This window comes from Chenopodium quinoa, unplaced genomic scaffold (genome assembly GCF_001683475.1).
Source record: "Chenopodium quinoa cultivar QQ74 unplaced genomic scaffold, ASM168347v1, whole genome shotgun sequence".
Taxonomy (NCBI): domain Eukaryota; kingdom Viridiplantae; phylum Streptophyta; class Magnoliopsida; order Caryophyllales; family Amaranthaceae; genus Chenopodium; species Chenopodium quinoa.
In genome coordinates, this window is record NW_018745650.1 from 4,686,239 (window position 1) to 4,710,457 (window position 24,219).

The 24,219-nt window shown below is 38.9% G+C and overlaps 1 protein-coding gene across 2 annotated transcripts; it reads left to right on the top strand.

Annotated features, from left to right (window-relative positions):
* Nucleotides 1–14,837: 14,837 nt before the first annotated feature.
* Nucleotides 14,838–23,482, top strand: LOC110716795. Of its 2 annotated transcripts, none has more exons than XM_021895425.1 (7): nucleotides 14,838–15,131; nucleotides 15,244–15,376; nucleotides 16,215–16,318; nucleotides 18,524–18,695; nucleotides 18,831–18,971; nucleotides 20,594–20,789; nucleotides 20,884–23,482. In XM_021895425.1, exons 1-7 carry the CDS (start codon nucleotides 15,100–15,102, stop codon nucleotides 23,142–23,144), a joined length of 3,039 nt encoding a protein of 1,012 aa, XP_021751117.1. In that variant the 5' UTR covers nucleotides 14,838–15,099; the 3' UTR covers nucleotides 23,145–23,482. The 2 variants fall into 2 exon arrangements, with proteins under 2 accessions (XP_021751117.1, XP_021751118.1); XM_021895426.1 differs by having other exon boundaries at nucleotides 20,597–20,789.
* The last annotated feature ends 737 nt before the right edge of the window (nucleotides 23,483–24,219 follow it).

Consider the following 24,219-nt stretch of genomic DNA (forward strand, 5'->3'; position numbering starts at 1 on the left):
GAATTTAAGGTCCAATGACAAACGGATACTTGATTTGGGGTGTTCTTATCATATCACTCCCAATTGACATTGGTTCTCTACTTATGATAGTGTTCAAGGTGGAGTGGTACTAATGGGCAATAGTGCGGCTTGCAAGGTTGTGGGGATTGGGGCGGTTAGGATCAAGATGTTTGAGGGAATTGTCCGCACTCTATCAAATGTGTGTCATGTTCCGGATATGACTAAGAAATTGATCTCATTGGGCACTTTGGATAGCAATGATTACCGGTGCACTCTTGAAAAGGGTGAAATTAAGGTTGCTTTGGGGGCTCAAGTTGTGATGAAAGGCAAGAAGATTGGCTCACTCTATGAGTTAATCGGGTCGACAATTGAGGGTTCGGCATCGGCGGTGTCTTCGTCAATGTCCGAGTCCAATAATACAAAGTTGTGGCATATGAGACTTGGGCACATGAGTGAAAGAGGTTTGTCGGAATTGTCCAAGAGGGGTCTATTGGGTAATCAAGCTACGAGTTCTATGGAATTTTGTGAGCATTGTGTGTTCAGGAAACAAAGAAGGGTTAGCTTCAAGGCGGCCATACATAAAACCAAGGGTAAACTTGATTATATTCACTCGGATTTTTGGGGTCCTTCTAGAAAGCCATCCTTGGGTGGTCACCGCTATTTGCTCACCTTTATTGATGATTATTCACTGAAGGTGTGGGTTTTCATCTTGAAAAGCAAAGATCAAGTCTTTGAGGAGTTCCAAGATTGGAAAAACTTGATTGAGAAGCAAACCGGAAGGTAAATAAAGAGGTTGCGAACGGATAACGAGCTTGAGTTTGTGGAGAAAGAATTCACCAAGTTTTGCAAGAAACTTGGCATTTCTCGTCATCACACTTGTACCGGTAGACCACAACAAAATGGAGTGGCAGAAAGGATGAATAGGACTTTGCTTGAAAAGGCTCGGTGTATGTTGTTCCAAGCGGGGTTAAGCAAAGGATTTTGGGCCGAAGTGGTGAAAATGGCGGCTCATGTGGCAAATCGATCACCACACGCCGCTCTTGGGTTGAAGACGGCGGAGGAGATGTGGTTAGGTTCGCCGGGAGATTATTCTGGATTGAGAGTCTTCAGTTGCCCGACTTATGCATATGTGAATTATGGGAAGTAGGAGCCTAGAGCAAAGAAGTGTATCTTCTTAGGATACACGGATGGGGTCAAGGGTTATAGACTTTGGGACCCTAGCACATCAAGAATCATCACTAGCTGAGATGTTACCTTTAATGAGTCTGTATTTCTTCAAAAGGGTAATACTTCTTCTTTTGAGCTTGCCGAGAAGGAGGTGGAGAATGTTGACAATGTTGATACTCATGAGAAGGTTGATGAGGTTCTTGATGGTGATGGTGGTGTAGAAACACCACAAAAGGTGGAGTTGTTCCTTCCACTTCCTCCCCTAGGAAGGCCACCACCCCTAAGAAGGAACAATCTTCCCACCAAGTGCACCAATCAAGTCTTGCACATGGACGGGCTAAGAGGCCTATAAAGCCTCCGATCCGATTTGGTTTTGAGGAGATAGCGACCTATGCATTGAATGTTGCTAGTGAAGTAGTCGATCTTGAGCCATCTTCATATATTGAAGCAGTGGAGTGTGTTGACTCCAAAAGGTAGCAATTGGTAATGGAAGAAGAGATGGAATCTCTTCACCAGAATCAAACATGGAAGCTTGAAGAGAAACCACGAGGCAAGAAAATTGTTGATTGCAAATGGGCCTACAAGTACAAAGAGGGAATTCCGGGGATTGAGGAGCCAAGGTGCAAAGCAAGAGTTGTAGCACGTGGTTTTAGCCAAGTTCCGGGAATCGACTACAATGAAATTTTCTCATCGGTGGTAAGGCACACTTCTATTCGTTCATTACTTGCTCTTGTTGCCATGCATGATTTGGAGTTAGAGCAATTAGATGTGAAAACCACATTCTTGCATGGAGAGCTTGAGGAGGAAATCTACATGCGACAACCGGATGGTTTTGTTGTTGAGGGAAAGGAAGATCATGTATGCTTATTAAATAATTCCTTGTATGGTTTGAAACAATCACCTCGGCAATAGTACAAACAGTTTGACCAATGTATGTTGGGGCATGGTTTCTCCCAAAGTGACTATAAAAGTTGTGTACACTTGAAGAAGGTGAGTGATGGCTCTTTGTTGTATCTTTCGCTATATGTTGATGACTTTATTGTAGCGGCAAAAGACATTTTTGAGGTCAAGAAGGTGAAAGAAATGTGAAAGGGGGAATTTGAAATGAAGGATTTAGGGCCGACAATGAAAATTCTCGGCATGGTGATCATAAGAAATCGTGAGAGACGGAGTTTGTACTTATCCCAAGAAAAGTACATTGAAAAGGTCTTGGAGAGATTTCATATGATGGATGCTAAGCCCATTTCCGTTCGCTCTAGCATCTCATTTTAAATTGTCATCCTTGGAGTCTCCAATTTCAAAGGAGGACAAGGAGTACATGTCATCCATTCCTTATGCCAATGCGGTTGGGAGCATCATGTATGCAATGGTTTGTACTCGACCGGACATTGCTCAAGCCGTAATCGTGGTGAGTAGGTACATGGAAAATCCCGGAAAGGCACATTGGCAAGCCGTCAAGTGGATCCTTAGGTATTTGCGGGGTACTTCTAGCACTTGTATTGAGTATGGGCGGAATGGAGATGACTTGATTGGTTATGTGGATTCCGATTATGGTGGTGACCTTGGTGATCGGAAGTCCACTTCAGGGTATGTGTTTTGCCTCGGTGATTCGGCTATTAGTTGGAGGTCGGCATTGCAAGAAGTGACCGCCTTGTCAACTATGGAAGCCGAATACATGGCTTTGACAGAGGAATTCAAAGAGCCCAATGGCTTAGTGGCTTTGTTGGAGATTTGAGGTCGGAGAGATGTTTTCCTATGATGTATAGTGATAGCCAAAATGCCATTCACTTGGCTAGAAATCAAAATTCTTTCCATAGGAGGACAAAACACATCGATGTGATCAAGTATCACTATATTCGAGATACTATTGTTAGTGGCAAGGTAGCATTAGGGAAGGTGCATACTTCGAAGAATTCGGCGGATATGTTAACTAAGCCGTTGCCGGCTGCAAAGTTTGAGCATTGCACAAACTTGGTTGGTTTTTATTAGCTATATTGTTTTTGACACCCTTGTAAGGGTGGTTACACCTCTTTAGGTGGTTTCATCTTTGTTGAAGATGTTGTTTACATCCGTTGTTTTCGAATGGTTGTTTTGGTTACTTGAAATGATTGATTATCTTGTCAAGGTGGAGAATTGTTGGAATATGACTCGAGAATCAATCGAGGCTTGGCATATAAGCTAAGGGGATAAATTACTTGTGTTAAGCAAGGAAGCATTGGATGGTTCAACTTCAACTGGGCATATCTCAAACTACTTGAAGTTTTTAAGTGGTTCAAATTCCGATGAGAAATGAGGAAGTTATAGCCGTGTTACTATGAGCTATCTATGCTGACCCGAATAGGGGCTGCACGTCCGTGCAACTGCAGTTCTAGTCGAGCAGTAGCTACGAGAATGATTTATTTAGGCTAGCACGTCCGTGCCAACCTATTACCCTGTCCAGATTTGTCAGGGGTATATGTTGGGTTTCGTAGCGTCCAACGCTACACGGAAGAGAAACCCGCCCTAGACCCGCTCACTAATTAAAGCAACTAAACATGCAATCACATAATTAACAACATAAGAGAGAGAGAAAGAGAAAAGACATTCTTACCCTTGACGCATGCTTCGCTCAATTCACGAGCTCTTACTTTAAAGCTCGAGCCACGCAAGTGCGACGGCCTCCCACGGCTCGCACCCTCGACCCGACCCGAACGGTCCCGAAGGTTAGTCGGGACTTGACCAAATAAAACTAGAGTATTACGAACTTAAAGGTTTTCTCACTAATGATGAGATGCCTTATTGAGTTCAACTCAAGTGAAGTTTCCCAAACCCAAAACTTGGGTATTTATAGGGAAGGGAGCCTTGATCTCCCTTTTCCCATCAATGTGGGAGGTTTGCATTTTCCTCTATTATATTTTAATCAAAAACAAAATAAAAATGCAAGGCAATCAACAAGCTCCAAGTGTCACATGGAGGGAGAGAGTAGGTTAGGACCATTCAAGGGGGGGACCAAATCCCCTTGCTCACCAAGCAACCCCTCAATTTCGGTCCCCACACAAAAACCGCACCACCTCACCACTTAGCTGGCTGGCAGCCTGCCTTGGCTGCCAGCTGGCGCATAGCACCAAGGCTGGGCAAGGCTGGGCAGCCTAGCCAGCCAGCTCGCAATGCAGCCAGCTAGCACGCAGCCAGCCAGCACACGCATGCGCTGCTGCTGCTGCTTGGTGCGTGCTGTTGTAAGAGTGGCGAGTGCTCGGTGCTACTCACTAGCAAGCACGCACAGCCAGCTGCTGCTGCTTGGTGCTGCTACGCTAGCAAGTACGTACAGCCAGCTACTGCTGCTACTTGGTGCTGCTAAGCTAGCAAGCACGCACAACCAGCTGATGCTACTTGGTGCTGCTACGCAGGCTAGCACGCACAGCCACACACATGCACGCATGGCTTGCGACGCTGCGTGCTGTGCTGTGCGATGCCCAAGCATGCTGCGATGCTGGCGATGATGCGGCTGGTGCTGCTATGCTAGCAAGCACGCCCAACCATGCATGCATAGCCAAAGCACACACATGCATGGCACGCATCTTGCGATGCTCGTGCTGTGCAATGTGCGTGTGCTAGGCAATGCTAGGCACGCTAGCACACATGCGATATGGAACCTCACCTAGCCTAGCACTCGTATGGTTAGACCAATGCGATGCTACGGCTTGGCTCGTACTTGTCGCTTGCTTGATTCCACGTCTCGTCGAATTCTAAATTTGACTCGACTTGCGACACTTAGTCTAGACGCTCTAAGCTCGATATCCGATGTCTTTGTTTGTAATACTCTAATGACTTATCTTCCTTCGAATTGATTCGTCGTTTCGGATCGGTCATTCGATAGGGGTGCAACCCGAAGGGTTCAATCAAGATTAAGCCGTAATATTAATTATGCATTAATATTACTGATCGGAAGCGGCCTTGACCTAGGCATTCCGATCACTTGACCTCACTGAAGAATTATCTTTCTAATAATTCCGAACCCTCTATCTGAATAATACGCTTGTTGGAAGGATACCATTCCTTTCAATCTCCCATTTGTCCTTCCGGACAAGTGTGCAGTTAGTATTTAGCCCTTTTCCTATGTCGCTTAATGTCTCTTCATGAACTATAAGGTAAGATTCTTCGTCATCCTTTTTACGTCCAGAAGTGTTTCTCGATTCCCGAGTTTGACTGTCAATAAGCAGGTGATTTCTAAAATCCATTTGAGCACGACCATGCATTTTCACAGTCTCGCTCTTCTAGAGGCCTTGTAAACAACAAAGACATATTCCCTATTGTTAATAGGGGGACATTCCCAGTCTTGTACTGTAAGATTCCCTTACTGAGAGGACCTAACCGCCCGAGTGATGCCGTTATTATCTCTGTTTACGGCAGACGTTTGACAACATCAAAACGACTAGTATTCAAACAAGAGAACTCACAATACTCGTGGTCGAGGAAAAAGGTTCCGATAGCTATGATGAGAAATATACTTATGATGATTTCATATCTCTTAAAGTATTCTCATAGGTCGATCCGGTACAGTTCCAAACTAGTACCTGTGCAAATGATTTATGACTATCATGTCCTCGCAACACAAGAAACGGTGCTGTAAATCATACTACACACTAATCTCAAGTGGTCATTAATAGTCCATCATTTAAATGACCTTGATTAGGGACAATTTTTGATTAAAACATTCAATGTTCACTTAACTGGTGTTTCTTTATCCAAGACATGGTCTTGATACCCTGTTTTGAACATTATCAGAAATCGAATGGACTCATTATTTAGTTCTAAACCACAATTAAATAGAAATGGAATAATAATAAATTTGCAGAAAATTTAATTGCTCTAAAACCGAATGGTTTAACATAATGTTTTACATTAAGACATCAAGTTTAATTAAAACACATATACAGGGAAATCAAAGCCAATCTCCAACATGCTTGATTCCCATTGCCTCAACGTGCTTGTTGTGCTTCACTTGAGGCAAAGGTTTAGTCAATGGATTGGCTACATTGTCGTCCGTTCCAATCTTACAAATTCTGATTTCACCCTCGGACTTCCATTCCCTTATCATGTGAAATCGCCGCTTGACATGTTTGACCTTCTGGTGTTCCCTTGGCTCCCTAGCCGGAGCAATAGCTCCATTGTTATCACAATAGAGGTCTATCGGACCCTTTATGGAGGGTATAACACCAAGTTCACTAATGAACTTACGAATCCAAACTGCATCCTTAGCTGCTTTCGAAGCTGCCAAGTATTCGGCTTCAGTTGAAGAATCTGCAGTGGTGCTTTGCTTAGCACTCTTCCAACTGAATGCTCCACCATTCAGGCAGAATATGTACCCTGACTGCGACTTGGAGTCGTCTCTGTCAGTCTGGAAGCTCACGTCAGTATAAACTTCAACAACCAAATCATTACAGCCACCATAGACCAGAAACTTATCCTTGTTCCTTTTCAGGTACTTTAGGATATTCTTGGCCGCAGTCCAATGCGCCTCTCCTGGGTCTGATTGGTATTGGCTCGTAGCACTCAAGGCATACGATACATCCAGCCTAGTACATATCATGTCATACATGATCGAGCCAATAAGCGAAGCATATAGAATCTGACTCATCCTCTTTCGCTCATTAGGTGTCTGTGGACACTGTTTCTTGCTGAGAGTTATGCCATGTGACATGGGTAGGTGCCCTCTCTTGGCCCCTTCCATGTTGAATCGAGCCAGTACCTTATCAACATAAGTACTTTGGCTCAATCCAATCATCCTTTTAGATCTATCCCTATAGATCTTAATGTCCAATATGTACTGTGCCTCTCCCAAGTCCTTCATTGAAAAGCACTTACCAAGCCAGCCCTTTACGAACTCTAACAGTTTAGTGCTGTTTCCAATGACTAATATGTCATCGACATATAAGACTAGGAATGCGATGTCACTCCCACTGACCTTCTTGTAAACACAAGACTCATCTAGATTCTTGATAAAACCAAACTTACTAATGGCTTCATCGAATCGCAGATTCCAACTTCTGCTTACCTTCTTAGTCCATAAATGGACTTCTTAAGCTTGCATACCTTCTCAGCATTGCTTGGATCAACAAAACCTTCCGGCTATGTCATATACACAGGTTCTTCCAAAATCTAATTAAGGAAGGCAAATTTGACATCCATTTGCCATATTTCATAATCATAATATGCAGCAATCGCTAGGATAATCCGGACGGACTTAAGCATTGCGATTGGCGAAAAAGTTTCATCATAATCAACTCCGTGAATTTGCCTGTAACCTTTTGCCACCAGTCTAGCTTTGTATATAGATACATTTCCATCTTTGTCTATTTTCAACTTGATAATCCATTTGCAACTAATAGGTTTGTAACCTTTGGGAAAATCAACCAAGTCCCAGACTTGATTTTCAGACATGGAGTCCCCATCTCGGATTTCATGGCCTCTTGCCATTTTGCAGAGTCGGGGCTCATCATAGCTTGTTTGTATGTCACTGGCTCATCTCCATCCATAACTAGGATGTCTTGATCTTCGGTTAAGACAATACCAAGGTATCTGACTGGTTGAGATCTTGGTCGTTGCGACCTACACAGGGTAATAGGTTGAGCATTTGCATTGTCAGTTTGACTCTAACCAATGTCATTAGCTGCTTCTAAAGCCCTTGATTGTCTGTTTTGTCAGGTTGACTTTGTTGCTCATCCTCTCGAACTTCGCCGAGTTCGATTTTCCTCCCACTTGTCATTTTGGAAAGGTGTTCCTTCTCTAAAAAGACACCATCACGAGCAACAAACACTTTGTTCTCAGATTTGATGTAGAAGTAATACCCCTTGGTTTCATTTGGGTAGCCCACAAAGAAACCCTTGTCAGATTTTGGGTGAAGTTTGTTAGAAATTAATCTCTTGACATATGCTTCGCAACCCTAAATCTTAAGAAAAGACAACCATGGAGGTTTCTTCGTCCATAATTCATATGGAGTCTTTTCGACAGCTTTTGACGGAGCACGATTTAGTGTTAGTGTCGCAGTTAGAAGTGCGTGTCCCTAGAAAGAGATAGGAAGTTCACTAAGACCCATCATTGATCGAACCATGTATAACAAGGTTCGATTCCTCCGTTCGGATACTCCGTTCTATTGTGGAGTTCCGGGAGGTTCAACTCTGAAAGAATACCATTATCTTTCAAGTGATCGTCGAATTCGTGGCTCAAATACTCGCCACCTCGGTCTGATCGAAGTGCTTTGATTTTCTTGCCAAGATGATTTTCAACTTCACTCTAAAACTCTTTGAATTTCTCAAAAGATTTAGATTTGTTCGACATAAGGTAGACATAGCCATATCTACTATAGTCGTATGTGAAGGTAATGAAATATCGACAACCATTCCTTGCAGGTGAACTCATTGGTCCACATACATCTGTATGTATTAGACCTAATAAGTCACTAGCCCTTTCTTCCAACTTGGAGAATGGCTGCTTTATCATCTTTCCTAACAAACATCCTTCGCAATTTTCAAACGACTCTAAGTCGAATGAGTCAAGGATACCTTCATGAAGAAGTTTCTTGATCCGTTTGATGTTAGTGTGGCCAAGACGATAATGCCACAAGTAGGTTTGATTCGACTCAATGGTCTTTACTCTTTTGGCGGTATCGTCAATTTGTCTAATCATATGTAAAACATGCAATTTTATAGAACATATAAGCAAGACATTTCAAAAACAACCATTGTTTAAGTCTTGTGATCAAAGTAACCCGGTGTCTAACACCATAGATCAAAAGTATGTTCAAAAGCACGAGAAACTAAGAATAGTTAATTACAATCCATAGACAAAATAAATGTGCCTACAAGCACGATCGAAAGACCATCTTTGTCGTCCGCTCGTAGTTGCACATCCACTTGTGAAGCCCTCTCACTTGGTTCCTAAAAAGGAAACATAAAGTGAGTTACACATGGTATCCAATACCTATGAATAGCTTTATACACAAGTGTTAATGAAGATACCTGAGGCAGATGAAACATTCCTCTCCTCCTCATCCTTTCGGAAGAGCTTGCATTCCCTCTTGTAGTGGCCTTGCCTACCACAATAGAAGCATTGCATCTTCGCCTTGTTCTTGAACTCCCTCTTCCTTGCTCTCAAGGGCCTTTCGGTTGCTCCATAGGAGGTGGCTCGGTTAAGCAATTGCACCACCGCTCTTAAAGAGCGTGTCTCCTTTCCTACAGCTATATGCACTCTAAGTGCATCATAGCCTAAGTGGAGTGAAACAAGCAAGATATGACCCGCCATCTCATCCTCCAATGAGATTCCGAGAAGCTCCATGTGCTTGAAGAGCCTAGTCATTCCAAGCACATGAGGTTGGAAGGGCATACCAGGTCTCAATTTGGTATTGCAGACCCTTGACCAAAGCCGGCGCATCTCCTTAGCAAGATAACCTACTTCCGGTGGCTTTATCTTCATGTTCGAGAGTGACCTAGTCACATCAAACACGAGTCCATAATAGTTGCCATTGTTACTCTTAGTGACTCTTACATTGACAACGTCTTCAAGTGCTTTGAGGAACATGTCCGGAAAATAGAAGGAGAGTTTTTCCTTCCAATCTTCCGGGATGGAATTAGCCATTATTCGTGAGAATTTCTTGTAATCGGAAGACCATTTATCACGAGTCTTATCACTCATGATTCCCTTAGAGAAGAAGCTTGGAATGGGAGTATCAAGAGTGTACTCCAAGGAACAATTCCGAAGAGTTTTCCTGAGTTCCTCTTCCCATTCCTTGAAGTTGACCAAGTTAAGGCTAAAAGCCAACTTGTCGGAGAGTTCCGGGCATATAGAATTGTTGTTGATTGAGTTACTTGCAGACATGTTTCTACAATTGAAATAATTTGAAATGAAAAACCATTCATAAAACCAATAAGTTTGAAATTTAAAGCATACATGCAAATATTCAATCTTATTGAGCATTTTATCCACACATTAAAATTAGCCCGTTTTAGGCGAGAATAAAATAATTCCAAGATCCCAAAAATCAAAAAGTGATTAAGCATGCTTTGGCTTGTCTTAACACTTAATATTTTAGGGTAAGCAATCCAATTGCTAATAGCTCCAAGCTACACTTGATTCAATAAAAAGTCGCATCTAATGCTTCCTTGACATTTTATCTCCATTGCCACGACATCTAAGGACTCCTTACTGATATCGTTGAGCTTAACCAAGACGACTTGTATACATAGTATACCTTACGTTCCTAGGGAAGCGGTGATGCCTCGCTTTGGCGTAGCCCATCACCACGCGCATTAGTTCGGCAAGTGTCGTTCTTGGAATGACAAATTTGGCTCAATATTATAGGGACCTAGGGTTTCTATGTTGGTTGATTTAAGTGAACTTGATTAATCATCGCAACATTTGAAATCATAAACATGCATCTACCATACAATTCAATCATATATAAACACAATATATAAATAATAAGTAAAAGATGCATTTACCAACTACCATGACCCCTTAAGTCTTCAAATCTTCAAGGGTCTCCGATGCAACTTCTTTGGCTTGTCTTCTTAGAAACGCCGTCTTCGAGACATCTCCACCAAATATGCAATTACTAGCTACTACTCTAGGAATAATCTACATATTAAGGTACAAAAATACGCAGACCGTATTTAGATTTATAAAAATACATAACGGATCGCAGACCGTATTTACTATCCTAGTCGGGCCCCACTAGTTGCCATTTTCATAATACCTGTGAAACAATATACATTCCATTCATCCATTCACTATATGTGAATGGCCCATGCATTTTACAACGATAAACAAGTAACAACGCATAACACGCGCAAACTAGGAACTAACTTAGGCAGTTAATCCAATTAACGCGCCTAATTAAAACTAGTCAAGGTTGTTAACCATTTTATGTGATTAAAACGCAATTAGTTCAAGTAATTAACGAAGCTCCCACTAAATTCCGCATCCAACTTAATTAATCCAATTAATTAAGCCGGTAAACCCATATTTTGCCAAAATTATTTTGCAAGTGCCGGAGGAACCGAGGCCTAGCCTCGTTAAAATAATTAAAATGGCCCCAATTACGCAAAACAATAGCCCTCAACATGCCCCAAGTGCCTAGCATCAAAGCCGCGGGGCTAGGCTTGCTAGGCACTAAGGTCGTGGCTTGCTTGCCTAGGGTGCTGGCTGCCCACCATGGCTGCCTTGCTGCCCCTAGGTGCCGTGGCTGTGCGTACTAGCATGCCTGACTAGCAGAGCACGCCACGCATGCTGGCACCACACGCATCGCAGCAAGGTACGCATGCTTGCGTGCATGCTGGCAACGTGTGGTGGGCTTGCTGGGCTCGCATGCCTCGCTGCCGAGCAGCACTTGCGGGCACCTTCACACAGCACACACATCTTCTCACACAACCTATAGCACTAAATGTGCATCACACTCTTTCACACATACCATGCACAAGTGCATCTACGAGGCAAGGCAACCCATCACGCACCTTGGCAGCCACATGTGGGCTACTTGAGCAGCCCAACTAGCCTAGGGGCGTGTCTTGGGCGATTTTGCCTTGAATTGTGTGCACTTGCCTTGGGATTTTAATTCCCGATATGTGTGATAAAAAAAAGTATTTCTAAATTTATTTTTAGAACCAATTTAGAGCAAAAATGAAAATGAATCAAGTCCAACTTATTTAAATTCAACTTTAGTAGTGCACAAGCCTAAATTATTCAAGAACCATTCTTTAAATCAATTTAGGTTCATCTTGATGCTACAAAATTGAAGGGCTATACTCATAATTAATTTAACAATACATAAATTAATAATGAGATTTATCAAAATTAAAGAGGTTGGAAAAATAAACCCATTCATCTAATGAAAAATTTCCAACACTAACTTGTGTATAATTGAAAAATTACATCTTCCAATATGAAGATTAATTAAATTTCAATCACAAGTTTTGAACTTTTAGGACTTTAATCAACTCAAAAATGATTAAATCCAAGAATTAGTTCAACATGGAATTTAGCAATCAAAGTTCCAACCAAATAAACAATTAAAGATTGGATCTTTAACATATTAGGGACTTCAAAATTACAAGTTCACCATAAACATTCACACTTAAACAATTTATTTGCAAAAATGTGAAAATTTCATGTTTATGTGAAAAATGAACTCACCAAATTAAGCACTAATTATGACTTCATAAACATGCTTAACAAGGTTTATAATTGCAGTAGATTAGTGATGCAACCATACATTTAATCTACCTTTAACATGCCATAATAAATCAAGGTTTAAAGATTTAAAAAATTTCGTTAAAAACGAAAAACCCCTCGATAAACATGTTTCTGGGTGGATTTTGGCTTTTGGACAACCCTTAAAAAGAGTCAAAAACGATTTTGAACATTGATTCCTCCCAAAAATCACTATTTTTGAGTCGAAATCTGGGTTCGTTGGCCAAAATTAGTAAAATACGAGATTAAAACTAATTAAAACGAGCTTCTAATCTAATTAGAAAGCAAAACCAGAATTTAAATCCATTTTAAATCACCTCAATTAATTATTAGTTACAATAATTAAAATGAGTGCGGCTCCGATACCGTTGTTGGGTTTCGTAGCGTCCAACGTTACGCGGTAGAGAAACCCGCCCAAGACCCGCTCACTAATAAAAGCAACTAAACATGCAATCACATAATTAACAACATAAGAGAGAGAAAGAGAAAATACATTCTTACCCTTGACGCGTGCTTCGCTCAATTCACGAGCTCTTACTTAAAAGCTCGAGCCACGCAAGTGCTACGACCTCCTACGGCTCACACCCTCGACCCAACCCGAACTGTCTTAATCCCGAAGGTTTGTCGGGACTTGACCAAATAAAACTAGAGTATTACGAACTTAAAGGTTTTCTCACTAATGATGAGATGCCTTATTGAGTTCAACTCAAGTGAAGTTTCCCAAACCCAAAACTTGGGTATTTATAGGGAAGGGAGCCTTGATCTCCCTTCTCCCATTAATGTGGAAGATTTGCATTTTCCTATATTTTATTTTAATAAAAAACAACATAAAAATGTAAGGCAATCAACAAGCTCCAAGTGTCACATGGAGGGATAGAGTAGGTGAGGACCATTCAAGGGGGGAACTAAATCCCCTTGCTCACCAAGCAACCCCTCAATTTTGGTCCCCACACAAAAACCGCACCACCTCGCCACTTGGCTGGCTGGCAGAGGCTACCAGCTGGCGCCTAGCACCAAGGCTGGGCAGCCCAGCCAGCCAGCTTGCAACATATGCGCAGCCAGCTAGCACGCAGCCAGCCAGCACACGCATGTGCTGCTACTGCTGCTTGGTGCCTGCTGCTGTGCGAGTGGCGAGTGCTAGGTGCTGCTCGCTAGCAAGCACGCACAGCCAGCTGCTGCTGCTTGGTGCTACTATGCTAGCAAGCATGCACAGCCAGCTGCTGCTGCTTGGTGCTGCTACGCTGGCTAGCACGCACAACCACACACACAGGCATGGCTTGTGATGCTGTGTGCCGTGTTGTGCGATGCCCAAGCATGCTGCGATGCTAGCGATGATGCGGCTGGTGCTACTATGCTAGCAAGCACGCCCAGCCATGCATGCATAGCCACAACACACATACGCATGGCACGCATCTTGCGATGCTCGTGTTGTGCAATGTGCGTGTGCTAGGCAATGCTAGGCACACTAGCACGCATGCAGTTTGGAACCTTACCTAGCCTAGCACTCGCATGGCTAGACCAATGCGATGCTACAGCTTGGCTCGTACTTGTTGCTTGCTTGATTCCACGTCTCGTCAAATTCTAAATTTGACTCGACTTGCGACGCTCGGTCTCGACGCTCTATGCTCGATATCCGACGTCTTTGTTCGTAATACTCTAATGACTCATCTAATCCTTCGGATTGATTCGTCATTTCGGATCGGTCATTCGATAGGGGTGCGACCCGAAGGGTTCAGTCAAGATTAAAGCCGTAATATTAATTATGCATTAATTATTAATGATCGGAAGCGGCCTCGACCTAGGCATTCCGATCACTTGACCTCACTGAAGAATTATCTTTCTAATAATTCCGAACCCTATATCGGAATAATACACTTGTTGGAAGGACACCATTCCTTTTAGTATAAATACCCATTTGGGGTTATTTTTTTCATTATCCCCAAATTGGGAGAAACACAATTAGAGTTAGGGTTCTTGTTCTTGAAACCCTTGTGCTTTAGAGTGAAAATTAGTGAGAGATTACTCTTGTAAATACTAATTGAAATCAATATAACTATTCTCCTTGCTTTGGATGAGTTTTATAGTCTTCAAGTAATTGCTTGAAGGATTTTCCCACTTTTCATTTCTTGTCTCTATAACTATCAAATTTCTTAATTGCTCTTTGCTAATTACTTCAATTATCAATCATTTGCTTTAATAATTTATTTATTATTGACTTAAATAAATTAAACCGAACATAAGAAGTACAAGCTTGTATATTACTCATATGAGTGATAAACTCACCTTTACATTGCACATTAAGTAATCTTGGTTTACGTGGAAAAATCAATCCTTCTCCATAAAATACGTGTGTTCACATCGGTCAAAAAATTGGTAGTTCGGTAGGAAGAAGACCAAAAGAAGCTCCTAATTTCCGTTGTTAGTATTTTATTTGACGAAACAAAAAGAAAATTCATTTCTTTGGGAGAAGAAACAAGAAATTAAAAAAGTACACCGCGTAATTTATTTAAAAGTCATCTTCCAACCGTATGTACTCCGTCTCATCCTCTTCCCCAATCAATAAAATAAATCCCTAATTAAAATTTCACTATTTCATTCATTTTTCGATTCTTTATCCTACGACTCTTCGAATCTCGCTTTTCGATTGATTCAGTATCTATACTTTTATCACGTAAACCCTATTTCTCTGATAAATCTCAGCTTAAAATTATGTTGCATAGAGGATTTAAACCCGCGAAATGGTAAACTTTGATCATTGATTTTTTGTTTTTTTTTTGGTTTTGAATATGAATTTTGAGTTTATTTTTACTGAATTGAATTTTTGTTGGTGAATTTTGATTGAATTTTTTTCAGTAAAACGGCATTGAATCTTGCAAAGTCGCGGATAAAATTGATGAAGAATAGAAAGGATATACAATTGAAGCAATTGAGGAGAGAAGTAGCTCAATTGCTTGATTCTGGACAGGATCAAACTGCCCGAATTCGAGTATGTTTATCGATTACTTCATCTTTAATTTTGATTATTCTGTTGAATCATGTAATTTTGAGGTTACGTGCAATTATATAATGCTAAATTTGGTTAATAAATGATTTTACGATTTGGATTTTATTTGGTTTTTATAAGTTTCGTTCATAGTGAGATTTGATGTGAAAAAGTTTGTTGTTTACTGATTGATTCTTTGATGGTTAACTAGATTTTTAGGTGGCCTGTCTAAAAGAAATGTAATTAGTCTTTAATGTGCAAGAAATGGTTACTTTTAGTGAAGTCTTACTGAAGTAATGAAGATTCTGCTGTAAAACTCTTTTTTTTTTTACTCCCTTAGTGAATTGACTTCGACTATTTGATCTAAGTTGATCGATAACATTAACACGAAAAAATAACTCAATCTAATCCCAATAACAATATTGATGAGTCCTGATCATCTCTGCTGTGAGGTTATCTGATCTTGAATGGTTTACTTAAGTTTCAGTCTAAGACATATGATAACAGTAACTTGTATACTCTACTCACAGTCGTGTTCTTGAAATGTTTCAGGTTGGTTAATAATTAGTCAATTAATCCTTAAATGTTAATAGGACAAATTTTCTTCATTTTCAATTAAATTTTGCATATTTGATTAAATTTAATGCACTCTTTATATTCAAGTAGATTAGTTTAAAATAATGTAGAAATTATTCATTTCGAGGCTTTATTTGTGTATGCTCTTCATTTTCCCCTTAAAATGGTGGATAGATCTGGTGTTTATATCAGTTATATTTATAATTCAACTGTCTGATCGAGTTCTGTTTGCTTACATATTCATATGAAATGATTCTTATTTCAGGTTGAGCATGTGATAAGGGAAGAGAAGATGATTGCTGCATATGAAATGATTGAGATATACTGTGAGCTTGTCGTTGCGCGGTTGCCAATCATCGAGTCGCAAAAGTATGTATCATAAAAAATTTGGCTATTTCATAGTTTTCATGTGTATTGCTCTTATGTGTTTTCTTTAGGCAATGTCTTCTATCTCTTCATTATACTCGAGGACTCTTGCTCAAAATAACTTTTATTGTCTTTGGGGTTAACCTTTTCTTTTTGTTAGTGTTATCCTGGTGAACCTCCTTTGTATGTATCATGCAACAAGTTCTTTAGATAGTCTTTTCATTAAAATCGAGGAATCTTTCTGTAAACACCTTTTCTTGTGGTCATATTGAACTTATTTTTTGTTTGATAGATTTTTTCTGGTGAACCTCCTATATATGTATCATGTAAGAAGTAGCCATTGCTATATGGAGGCTGTTTTATACTGTAATTACATTTATATTTGAACTGTTAGCATTTATGATTTATGAATAAGTGATTAAATTTATCTTGTTTATTTATTATTTGAACTGTCCAGCTAAAATGTCATTTACGCTGTTCTTAAAATGAAGTGCTTCATGTTGAGCTCTGAGATTCTTGAAATTGGATGTACCACATAAATGCTGTGCCAAAGAATGCTCAGTGAAACCTTTTTTTTAAAGGCTACAAGCAGTAGTTTAGTGTGTGCGTGTGTGTGTGTGTGCTTGTGTTCGCCCGCGCGCGTGTGCGGGTATGTGTGTGCGTGCGTGTGACAATCTTATGGTATAACTCATAAGCTTTATCCAGTAAAAGGTACTTTTCCAAAAAGCAGTAGTGCTGTAATGTAGGCTTCCATCTTTCAAATGTATCAAGCTTTGGAGCATTTGCTGTAATTGGGGTGTGCTTGCTCTTTTTTTTTTTTTTCTTTCTTTTTTTGGTTGTTAATGGCTGTAAGTATATGAATTAGGGATATATTTAATTTTCTTATTTAGACAGGCCTAGGCACTTCCTAATTTCCTATTGCACCTGAAAAAAATAATTCCTCCTGTTCATATTTTAATGAATGATGTCATTACTTTGTCTCGTGTTGTGGATTGATTGGGATGGCCGGATGGATTGTGTATGCTTATGGATGCCATGGGCTCATGATAGGATTTTGATAAATATTACTGAAAGGGGATTTTTGTCTAAAGTCTTGTGCTGACTGCTGAATAACAATTCTTGGCTTGTCTTTCGATGACTTTGGAATTGATACCTATCCATAATGAAGCCATTTGACATATAAATGTAATAAATCATTTTCATACTTATTGAGCACAATTTTTACAGTTTCTTGAATCTGTTTTCATGAACTAGCTGCTGTTGCATTGTTGGAATATTAGTCTATAATCAACAAGGCTTGTGGAAAGTTTCTTTTGGCCAATATTGGAATGTGATTGATAGTAAAATTTTGTACTTTAAATGTTTGTGATGAGTGGCTCATTTTAGCAAAAGATTAACATAAAATTTAAAGAATAAAACGACAATGTGACATCAAAATTGGCTAAAAGTTGAGGCATATTGGATTAATTTTGAGTTCTCTAGCAGGGTTGATATTTTTCTTGTAAGAAACTTATTCTATGGGTTATGAGTAGAAAAATTGGAATGCAAATTCTAATTTGACGAATGGCTGACAAAGAACATAATTTTATTTATATTTAAAATAATGTTATTTGAAGATGCTTATTAATTTATTAGTTTACTAATATCTTCCTGACCCTTATATGATATTGTATAGTGTATAGTAGGCCTAATGAACACAATATATTTTCTATTTGTCTAGCAATTTGTGCTTTTTTCCCATTAATTTCCCCATGGTCTTTAAAGGATACTCCGTATATAATTCCTTTGACATGAACTGCTCTCTTATCCCTCTCTATATGAAAAAGGAAGAAAGATGTATGTACTCGCGCCATCCTTTAATGTCTTTTTTTTTTGGGGCGTCCTACAAAAGTGTTCGTTATCCACAATGTGCCTATGACTCCTAACTGCTCAACTTCCCTTATTACCATTTCCTTATCTCGAAAATGGTTATTGACTTGCACATGTTTTAAACGATTTATAGCAGACACATAGCGAAAGTTAGAGAAGTCAAAATATTTTATTTTTTTTAACTTTCGTGATAACTGCAAATGTTCATTCTTACTGGCAGACAAGTAATTGGTTAGTTGTGATCTTATATGTGATTGCTATAATCATAAAAAATTAGATATTTCTTCGGTCTACGGTGTTTGACTTGTTATGTGCTGATGTCTCTGGCTTTTTTTACAGAAATTGTCCTCTTGACTTGAAAGAAGCTATTGCGAGTTTAATATTTGCAGCTCCAAGGTGTGGAGACATTGTTGAGCTCCAGGATGTTCGCAAGCATTTCACGGCAAAATATGGTAAAGAGTTTGCCACTGCTGCTTCTGAGGTCCGCCCAGCATGTGGAGTAAGCAGAACTGTGAGTTTTCTCAGGATGTACTATTAAAATGTGATCGCATTCGGTCAGACAAATAACTTCTTACATATTACACTTGTGAAGGCAAATTGTTTTTCATATCCCCTTGATCTTATATAGATTACCACTTTGTATCAGCTGGTTGAAAAGTTATCTGTGAATGCCCCTGATGGTCAGACGAAAGTGAAACTCCTTACTGCTATAGCGGAAGAACATAACATTAAATGGGAACCAAATTGGTTCAAAGACGAAGATCCAGTACCTTCTGTTGACATTCCGGTAAGACTTAATAAGGTTATGTAGCCTCGATAATTTACTGAACTCCCTCCGTCCTGTAGTGTTCATGGGGCTTCCACTTTGGAATGCCCCAAATGTTACCCTGGATTTTTCAAGATTTTTTTTTAATCTGAACCCATCTTAATTGCATATCGCTGACCAGTGAACAACAATAACTATCTTATAATGTAGGGTAATTGTCTATAATCTTCTATAACTATTACTAAAACAAAAGCTGCTGACATCATCTTACCTCAAATTTTGACAAATGTCAATTTATCTTTCACTCTTACCCCCTCCAAACACTGCATTACAATTTACAATACACCTTTTAAAAATTAGCTTTATTATAATCATATTTAATTACCAAAGTTTAATACTACTACCTAAAATTAATTACTAGAGATTTACTACTTATAATTAATTATTATAGTTTCTACTCCCTAAATATATTGTTTTTCTTTGAATATTGGTTTTTATAATTTAACATTGAAAATTATTGGAGTTGGTATATGATTACTCCTATTCCTAATGATCTTAACTAAACTCTTGCCATTATTTAGCCACCCAATCGTGTAAAGTTTTCACTTCTAAGCTATATAATTTAAGTTTATTGTTAAAATTTTGTAAACAAATTAAACAACTTTATTTATTTATTTATTTTTATTTTTTGTCAAATCTGTGCATCGCACGAGGCTTACCTAGTTACAATTTCAATGCAGTCACTCTGATTTAATTGACTAACTAGTTTTTAGGCCTGGGCGATGCCCCGAGCTGCTGCATTAATTCCATGATTGAAATCCTTATTTATATTTAATTTTAATAGAATGATTTAATTATAATATGGTAATAGCTCAATGGCTAACGCTATACTTTTAAAACTTAAGGTAGTGGGTTCAAATCTTGTACAAGCTATATTTTTAAACACGTGAATTTAAGGAAGGTTCCACGTGGCACCTAATCTTCTTTAGTAACGCCTTTTAATATATAGTATAGATTTAATGTTAAAGAAGTTTAAACCCTTACAAACAGATTATCTTGCAGGGAGTATAATTTAATGTGCGTATCACATTTAAATAAGGCCAGTCACTTAGAATTGGGATATACCCCCTCAACTTGATAGCTACAATTTAATTTGCTTAGTCGTAATTATTTGGAGGCTTGCCCAAGGATGTGATTAAATTGACTGCATGAACATATAATCAATGTTCACAAAATTAGTGAAAATGTGGGGTGTGGAATTAAGTTCTTAGCTTTACTTATCTCATACATAATGTGTATATCAGTATATGCTTTGGCATTGTTTGCATAAGCTTATTTGGAACCCTATCCATCTTTTTTTAGTAAATTTTACTGCTTTCACTTTTCAAGTTATGATGTAAATTTCTCTCAAGCTATATTAATTAAAAAGAAAAAAATTAAGAAAGAATTTTCAAGTGCGTATATATCACTTCTATTTTCATACTATGATTAAGGTTTTCTGTTTTGCATAAAGTAAACGAAAAATGTAGTGAATTGTATGAATGTTGTAAATAGTAGAAGAGTTGGGAACATTGTTCAACACTATGTCCCATGGATTGCTAGAAATTTCCTAAGGTTGGTTTCCTGACCAAACTTTTTTGCAGAAGGTAGCAGTCACACAATCTATGGAGGGCAATAAAATACAAATGCAACCCCTAAACTATGAGCTTGCCGACGACCTTGAGGAAAATAATTCTCGTGATAAAGCAAGACCAGGGATTTCTTCTCAAAGACATGCTCATACACACAGTGATTTAGTTCCGCCATCTTCCACTCCTCATCCTGATCCTAGATCTTCAGGTCACAAAATTTACTTCTTGATGTTTGTATTGTAGTTTAAATGCTGTGCTACTAACATGTTTCATTGACATGATATATATATTTATGTTTGCAGAGAGTTCCTCGGAGAAGATGAAATTCAGTCAGTCTTCTGGAACTGCTGAAAGTATTTTTGGGACTGGCAGGCAAAATTGGAACATGGAATTCAAGGATGCAGCTGCTGCTGCTCATGCTGCTGCTGAATCTGCAGAAATGGCAAGCTTCGCTGCAAGGGCTGCTGCAGAACTTGCTAGTTGTAGCAACGTTAAGAGTGATGGCCACCATCACAGTGCTGGCAGTGGGCTGCAACAGAACCATGTGCACAGAAATTCAACCAGTGGTTCATTTGATCAGAAGAGTCCAAGAATGCAGAACCAAGAAGATTCATATAGGCAAGGTAATATGACAGAGGGAGGTGATGCCATAAATTTGAACAAAGATTACACTCAATATGGAGGGCAGTATGAGGCCGGAAAACAAGATTTTACCGAGAGAAAAAGCAGAAGGCATACAAGAGACCCTTATTCTACTCCTATTACTTACCAACCTGAAGATGAGTATGAAATTGAGTCTTCTGAGAACCCTTTCCATGAAGAGACGGTTGAAAGGAAGAATCACTCTGAAAGTTTTCAATCTCAATCTAGTGTTTTTGAAGACGAGTATGGTGTCTTTTCAAATATGAACTACGATAACAAGAAGCATGATTCAGGTGATGGCTATTTAGGTAGTTTCGGTAGGAAAACTGATGACCAAGAAGATTGGCATGCTCGAAGTGCTTATACGTTTGATGAAGAAGACGCGACTTTCAAAGATCATAGAGCTGGAAATAGAATTCTGGAATCAAATCATAAAGAGGAAAATATATTTGACTCTGGAAATGATATTTTTGTTAAGATGGACCACAGGACCAGTGGCATGGGTCTAGATGAAAAGGAAATTCATACTAATTCTGAAGTGTTTTTTGATGAATCTGGCTCTGATGATGATGATAAAAGTGTTTTCAATCCTACAGAGGAACACAATTTTCATGCTCCTGCTGAACCTACATGTATAGGTTCCTCTATAAACCAAGACAATCGTCACCTTGAACCTGAACTTTCGGAAAGTTTTAGAAGATCACCAATATATTCAAAATTAACTGAACCCATGTCTCTGAATTTTGATGATTCTGATGGGGCAAGTTCGGGGAATGAGGAAGAGCTGCAGAAAGTGAAATTTGATCCTGGGGTTCCTAGTTATGATAACCAAATGCCTGGTGCAGACCCCCATTTTGAGCTGAGATCATCAAAAGTAGAAAAGGGAACCACTGATAATTCCATGAGCAGTAAACACATGGAGGAAAAACAATATTCTGGTTCATTGTACGGGAATAGTTCTGCAGCACAGTCAACTGGCTTTAAAAGCCGGTCTGATCATGATGTATCTTATGAAGGTGGACCTCAGAAATCATTGGAGTCCTTGAGACATTCAGAATCACGACATCCTGATTCTGAGTTTAAATATGAAACCCAACCTACCTCTGATGGTGGTATGGGGTTGAACCTAGGATTATTGCCTGGTGGACGTCGAAACAGGGCTCATGGGCACATGCCAAAAGGTGGATTAGCTGATGCTTCATCTCCCTCAAAATCTACTGACGCATCCCTAAGTAATACTTTTGGTTCCAGTGAGAAAGCTTCTACTTATGAATCTCAATCATCATCCAGTCAAATAGACAACAAACAGGTGCCTGTGAAGATGAGTGGGGTCCATACAAATTATGATTCATCTAGTGATGATAATGAGATGATAATTACGAGGAAGGATGCAAACAGCGCTGAGGGGGCATATAGAACAAGAAGTACGATTGATGGAAACACAAGTAAAACTAGTTTGAAAAGTTCACCAAGATATTTTGATTATGATGACAGCAGCTCCGAGGAGGATGTACCTAAACCTGTCGCGAGTAAAACATTTCTAGGTGCTGGACTATCTCGGAGAACTAAAGCTTCTGCTCCCAGAACAGTTACCAGATCTACTGCATCTGATACAGCAAAGACGGGGAGGTCTTCAAGTTCCTACATTACTGAATTATCCAGCTCTAGGATCATCGGCCAATCAAGAAGGGATGATGACCAGAATATGGCTGCGAAATCATCAGAGGATGTCATAAGTACATCTTCGTCAGTTTTAGAAAAACCAGTAACTCCGAAATGCACTGATGTTCCTGAGACATTGAATAATGAAAAAACTCCTTCTAGAGAAAACTCCACAAAAAATCCCAGCCATGTTCACCCCAAGCTTCCTGATTTTGAGACATTAACTGCGCAGCTGCATTCTTTGCGGAGAAATCGCTAAATAGCCATTGTGACTTAAATTCATATACTGTACATAGCTATTCAACAGGTATGTATACAATTCATGTTCTGGAGTGTCTTCTCTTGATATTTATACTGTGAAGCAGAACTTCCATATGCATGTTTTATATGCCACACTTGACAGAATTCGACCCCGTAAGTGGTATTTCTTGAGTTGTACTAGTTTTGCCAAAAAAAAATTGCAGCATCTTTACTTAAGATCGATGATATATCATTTGTATAGAATACTTCAATACGGTTAAGTGTGAGAGAACATTATTACATTGGAACAGTTTTGTACAAGTATGATTGTGTTGTTCTATTACCTTCGTTCTCAAATAATAGACTACATTTGATTTTGGTCATTTTAAAAGAATTTCACTTATTAATTTTTACGTCTCTACTTTAATTTGTTAATATAGTCTATCCTTGGAATTTTTTATAATCTAAGGGTGTCTGTCATAGGATAATATTTTGATTTGCTAAATTTATAAAGTAATGTATTATTATGGGATGACCTGAAATAGAGTTGTTATCGAAGAATTTTAATTTTTCTTCCAAAAAAAATGAGCATAGTACGTAGCTCTGGTTGAATTAGTTGCTTTTTTTTTTTTTTCCTTTCTCATAGTTTTGATGATGAGATGGGCCATACGTAAGTCTTAGAAACGATTTAAATTATTGAATTAACACATGTTTTTTTTAAAGGAAATAAACACATACTTCATCCGTTTTTTTTAAATTGATCTGATTTGACTTTTACACTATACATCATCCTTCCTTTGACCGTCTTTTGTGAATAATATATAAGAAAAAACATATTCAAGTGGATCTTTTTGAATTCGTCTCAATAAGTAATATCCTAATATAAAACTTTTATAATTTTTACTTATGAAGAATTAAAATTATTGATCGTTAAAGTTTTGCATTGACAAGCGTAATAAAAAAAACAGGTCAAGTAAAAAAGAACAGTGAAAGTAAATAATACTCTTTCATTTGGAATTACATTTCATATTATATCACTTTAAGTTACGCTATCAATGCAATGATAAATTTTTTATGAAGACAATATAGACAAA

Bases quoted from the DNA above. Each gene is read 5' to 3' on its own strand.
- LOC110716795 (XM_021895425.1), top strand. From the start codon at position 15,100: ATGTTGCATAGAGGATTTAAACCCGCGAAATG. The intron at 16,319-18,523 runs GTATGTATCATA...CTTTTTTTACAG, and splicing joins CCAATCATCGAGTCGCAAAA to AAATTGTCCTCTTGACTTGA. The intron at 18,972-20,593 runs GTAAGACTTAAT...ACTTTTTTGCAG, and splicing joins TACCTTCTGTTGACATTCCG to AAGGTAGCAGTCACACAATC.